The sequence below is a fragment of the Nomascus leucogenys genome, chromosome 12, assembly GCF_006542625.1.
Source record: "Nomascus leucogenys isolate Asia chromosome 12, Asia_NLE_v1, whole genome shotgun sequence".
NCBI classification, from domain to species: domain Eukaryota; kingdom Metazoa; phylum Chordata; class Mammalia; order Primates; family Hylobatidae; genus Nomascus; species Nomascus leucogenys.
In genome coordinates, this window is record NC_044392.1 from 11,575,414 (window position 1) to 11,581,413 (window position 6,000).

A 6,000-nucleotide genomic window follows, 5' to 3' on the forward strand; every position below is an offset into this window, starting at 1 on the left:
GGCTTGAGCCCGATCGGGTCCGACTCTTTGAGATGGGATTACATCAAACTAAAAAGCTTCTGCACAGCAAAAGAAACAGTTAACAGAGTGAAGAGGCAACCTATGGATTGGGAGAAAATATCTGTAAGCTACACATCTGATAAGGGATTAATATCCAAAATATATAAGGATCTCAACTCAATAGCAAGAACACAACCCAATTAAAAAGTGGGCAAAGGGCCTGAATAGACATTTCTCAAAAAAAAGACATACAAATGGACAACAGATATATGAAAAAAAAAAAAGCTCAACATCATGAATTGTTATGGAAATGTACATTAAAACTGCAATGGGATATCACCTCACACCTGTCAAAATGACTGTTATCAAAAAGATGAAAGATAAGGGCCAGGCATGGTAGCCCAAACCTGTAATCCTAGCAGTTTGGGAGGCTGAGGTGGGAAGACTGCTTGAGGTCAGGAGTTCCAGACCAGCCTGGGCAACACAGCAAGACCCTGTATCTACAAAAAAAATTTTTTTTTGTTTTAATTAGTTGGGTGTGGTGGTGTGCACCTGTGGTTGTAGCTTCTCAGGAGGCTGAGGTGGGAGGATTCCTTAAGCCCAGGAGGTCAAGGCTGCAGTGAACTATGTTCATGCTACTGCACTCCAGCCTGGGTGACAGAGCAACACCCTATCTCAACAAACCAAAAATATGAAAGATAATGTGTTGGCAAGGATGTGGAGAAAAGGGAAACCTTGTACACTGTTGTTTGGAATATAAATTAGTACAGCAATTATGGAAAACTGTGTGGAGTTTCCCCAACAAAGTGAAACTAGAACGACCATATGATCCAGCAATCTTACTTCTGGGTATACATCCAAAGGATTTGAAGTCAGTATGTGATATACACTATGGTGTGTGAAAATGTGGCATGTAGATACGATACAATACTATTTAACCTTAAAAAGGAGGGAAATTCTGTACTTTGCAGCAACATCGGTGAACCTGGAGGACATTATGCTAAGTGAAAAAAGCCTGGCACAGAAAAACAAATACCACATCTTCTCACTTAAATGTGGAATCTAAAACAATTGAACACATGTAAGCATAGAACAAAATGCTGGTTACCAGAGGCTGAGTGGTGGGGAGGCAACGGGGAGATGTTGGCCAAAGGTGCAATGTTTCAGTTAGATAGGAAGAGTAAGTATTTGAGGTGATGGATATGTTAATTACCTCAATCCAATCATTCCATATTATATATCATAGTGTCACTTTGTACCCCATAAGTATAGGCACTTATAATTTGTCAATATTCAATAGTATAAATAAAAATTTTAAAAAACTTTCTGACCATCATAATATCCAAGAGAAATAAAAATATATGTCCTACCAGAAACTTGCACATAAATATTCACAGCAGCATTATTCACAATAACTAAAAAGTGAAAACAACCCACTCTCCATCGCCTGATGAATGGATAAACAAAATGTGTTTTATCCAAACGCTGGAATATTATTCAGCCATAAAAGACATAAAGTATTGATACTTACTATAACATAATGAAGCTTGAAAACATGATAATATTTTAAAGAAGGCAGACATAAAAGGCCACATATTGTATGATTCCATTTATATGAAACATCCAGAATAAGAAAATCCATAAAGACAGAAAGTATATTAGTGATTGCCAAGGATTCGGGGGAGGAATAAATGGGGAGTAGACTGCTCCTGGGTATGGGCTTTTTTGGGGGGTGATGAAAATGTTCTGGAATTAGACAGTGGTGATGGTTGCATAAGTGTGTGAGTACATTAGAAAGCACTCAATTGAACCCGTTAAAAGGGAAAACTTTATAGTATGTGAATTACTTCTCAACAAAGCAGTTATTTTAAAAATAAAATTTTCTGCAATATCTCCAAAATATATGTAACAAAAGAAGAAACGGGTACCATGTGTGTAAAACTAGATAGACAGATCATTTATAGATAGATATAGATAGATTATATATATATAGAGAGAGAGGGCAACCAGCTTTTTATTCTATACCCTTTTATGTTTTTCATTGTTTGTACTATGTGCAGGTATTGTATCTATTATATATATATTTTTTCTAGGATCATATAGCTAATGGTTTATCATTATAACTTTTCACATTCATCCTTTCTTTCCTTTTAGGAAACAACAATTAGTGACATACTTGAATCCGAAGTAGTGAATGAAATATTGCCTTTATCAAACTCCAGGTTAGTAAAGTCAAGACAAGTAAAGTAAAGTCTATCTGAGATGGACTCTCAGCCATGCCTGAAAGTCGTGGCTGCCTAACTAGTCCTGGATTGCTGGCTTGAGAAGGCATAGCATTCTGGGGTCATTTTCTCTACATGAATTATTTGAATCTTCTTCCAATTCCTCCCCTTGCCACTCCTTCAACCCTAAACCTCACAGAATCCTGACTTAAGGTAGGAAATAAAATATGAACATAGGTTTAAGGTAAATTTTATTTGGCTTTCTTTGTGTAACAGTTGCAAAAAATTGAAATTCTGTCAATGCCTGTATCCCTGTAACCCCAAACTGCTACCAACAAACTCTACATGATGCCCTCACATATGGCCTTCCTTAGTTTTTCAGGAAAAGGTTTGGTAGAGTCATTTGTAAGTCTTCAAGAGACTGAAGAGATCAAGTCAAAAGAAGCAATGGCAGGTTCAAAGTCCCCTGAAAAGTCCCCTGAGAATCTTGTGTGTTCACAGAATTCTGAGGCTGGATACATAAATGTGGCTTCCCTGAAGGAGACACATGGTATACAAGAACAAGACCAAAAGTCAGAACTATAAAATCACTGGTGCCTAAAGCTATACCGAACAAAACTGCTAACTTAAAGCCTGGACAAAAGGTGGACCATGACACTGAGAAGAGTTACCACAGATCCCAAATGGATATCAGCCAAGAGTCTTCAAAATTGCTGATAAATTCATTAAAGCAGTTGTAAAAATGGATTTCTCAAGTTTGTTTGATATCCTCAGATGCCTTGTATTGACCAAAATATTGACTTTAGTTCAATGATTTATTTAGGTTTCTCTTCAGCAGAGCACATGTATGGTTAATTCAACATTCTTTCCCATTATCATGGGTATCTTTTCTGATTTATTTTCTAAGAGTAAGAATAATACAGTCACATTAAAGCAAATTTTGTTTTTTAAAAAACCCTCCTACGCTGGGTGTGGTGGCTCACGCCTGTAATCCCAGCACTTTGGGAGGCCGAGGTGGGTGGATCATGAGGTCAGGAGATTGAGACCATCCTGGCTAACACGGTGAAACCCTGTCTCTATTAAAAATACAAAAAAATTAGCCAGGCATGGTGGCGGGTGCCTGTAGTCCCAGCTACTCGGAAGGCTGAGGCAGGAGAATGGCGTGAACCCGAGATAGCGCCGCTGCACTCCAGCCTGGGTGACAGAGTGAGACTCCATCTGAAAAAAAGCAAAAAACAAAAACAAAAATGCTCCTATAATACCACAAGCTTTTTTTTTTTTTTTGAGACGGAGTCTTTTGCTCTGTCACCCAGGCTGAAGTGCAGTGGCATGATCTCCGCTCACTGCAACCTCTGCCTCCCAGGTTCAACCAATTCTCCTGCCTCAGCCTCCCGAGTAGCTGGGATTATAGGCATCCGCCACCATGCCCAGCTAATTTTTGTATTTTTAGTAGGGACAAGGTTTCACCATGTTGGCCATGCTGGTCTCGAACTCCTGACCTCAGGTGATCCACCTACCTCAGCCTTCCAAAGTGCTGGGATTACACCAATACCACAGTCTTAACACAACTATTTTTATTTTACAATTATTCCCTTTCGGTCCTAATTCAAGTACATATATTCTAAATGGTTATTATAATATTGTATATTCATTTTCACAGTTCGATTTTTAATTTACTGTATATACCATGGAAACATTTTCAATCGCCATATGATATTCAATCATGTTGATGTTCTATAATTATTTTTATGGGAAAAGTTTTAAATGTTTAATGAAGAAGATTTAGGGCAATACATTATTTAAAAGTGGATAGGAGGTCGGGCACGGTGGCTCACACCTGTGATCTCAGCACTTTGGCAGGCTGAGGTGGGCAGATCACCTGAGGTCAGGAGTTCGAGACCAGCTTGGCCAACTTGGGAAAACCCTGTCTCTAACAAAAATACAAAAACAATTAGCCAGGTGTGGTGGTGCGTGCGCCTGTAGTCCCAGCTACTGGGGAGGCTGAGGCAGGAGAATCGCTTGAACCCGACAGGCAGAGGTTGCAGTGAGCCAAGACTGCACCACTGCACTCCAGCCTGGGTGACAGAGCAAGACTCCATCTCGAAAAAATAAATTAAAATAAATAAAATAAAATAAAATAATAATAAAATAAATAAAATAAACTAAAATAAAGGATAGGAAAATACCAAGAGCTTTTCCTGGGGGAGGGGGTATGAGAAGAGAGTTCACATAAACCCCATTACATAGAAACTACCCCTAAATATTTCCAAACAGGAGTACAAAGTAGGTGAACAGTCTCCAGCTCATCTTTAGTGTAGTGGGACTGCTTCTTCAGAAAAGATCAGCAACATTCACATCCATTTCATCTATCAGGGTGGAACAGTACTGCTCAGTATCTCTGAGGATGTGGATGTTCTATAAATTAGACGTTCTCTTGTTTGGCATTTAAGTTGTTTTTACTTTTGTTTTTTGAGACAGGGTCTCACTCTCTAACCCAGGCTGGAGTGCAGTGGTGTGATTACTGCTCATGCAGCCTCAACCTCCCATGCTTAAGTGATCCTCTCTCCTCAGCCTCTCCCAAGTACAGGCACGTGCTACCATGCCTGGCTCATTTTTGTACTTTTTGTAAAGATGAGGTCTCACTCTCACTCTGTTGCTCAAACTGGTCTCAAATTTCTGGGCTCAAGTGATCCTCCCACCTAAGCCTCCTAGGTGATAGGATTATAGGATGAGCCTCTATGCCAGGCCTGGTTTTACTTTTTTACTATTTAAGATTATGCTGTGTTGAAGGTCTTTGTGCATGTAGTTCTTTTCTTCTTTTGAATTATTCCAGAAAACAAATTTGCAAGATCAGACTGAGTCAAAGGATATAAATGTTAATATTGCTCTAGGACATCACTTCCTTTGCTTTAGAAAAGGGTTCTGCCTGGCCAGTTGTGGTGGCTCACACCTGTAATCCCAGCATTTTGGGAGGCCGAGGCAGGTGGATCACTTGAGGCCAGGAGTTCAAGACCAGCCAGGCCAACATGGCAAAGCCCTGGCTCTACTAAAAATACAAAAATTAGCCGGGTATGGTGGTGCACACCTGTAGTCCCTGCTATGTGGGAGGCTGAGGCACGAGAATCACCTGAACCCAAGAGGTGGACGTTGCAGTGAGCTGAGACCACTCCACTGTACTCCAGCCTGGGCAAAAAGTGAGACTCTGTCTCAAAAAACAATAATAATAATAAATAAATAAATAATAAAATAAATAAAAAGTGTGTCAACATACCGTTTTCATAATCAAGTTACTCAACCTCCTTGAGCCTCAATTTCTTGATTCATAAAATGGGAACAATAATAGTTCTCTATCCCATAGGGTTGTGAGGACCAAATGAAATGAAGCATGTGAAGTATTTAGCACTTAGTAACTGCTTAATAAACGCTATCATAATTTATTTTCACTAGCGGTTTATCAATGTACTATTTTTTTCACAACCTCATCAACATTGGATATTATCAATTTTAAAGATTTATTCTAAAACAGTTGGTATAAAATTACACTGAAGCGTGACTGCTGCTGTTCCTTTTCCCCCTCCTCCGCTTTCTTCTTTTTCAGTTGGAGGAGACCAAGAGGAGAGGATCAGTAACCAGAAATAAAAAGGACCCTTTAAATTGAGACACGCTGTATTTTTTATATGTAATCCTTGCTTTCTCAGACGACAGAGCTAGAAAAGATGATCAAATGACCTAGGAAATAATAACTATTATATTAAATGCATGCTGTTATATTGAATGA

General features: G+C 39.1%; 1 protein-coding gene across 2 annotated transcripts in view; it reads left to right on the forward strand.

Annotated features, from left to right (window-relative positions):
• Window positions 1-2,969, forward strand: part of CCDC30 (coiled-coil domain containing 30) — a 149,131-nt gene extending 146,162 nt beyond the window's left edge. For both annotated transcript variants that reach the window (XM_030823616.1, XM_030823617.1), the window contains exons 15-16: window positions 2,155-2,222; window positions 2,597-2,969. In XM_030823616.1, the coding sequence (XP_030679476.1) occupies window positions 2,155-2,222; window positions 2,597-2,807 (279 nt within the window). In that variant the 3' untranslated portion in view covers window positions 2,808-2,969. The remainder of the gene's footprint in view (window positions 1-2,154; window positions 2,223-2,596) is intronic.
• The last annotated feature ends 3,031 nt before the right edge of the window (window positions 2,970-6,000 follow it).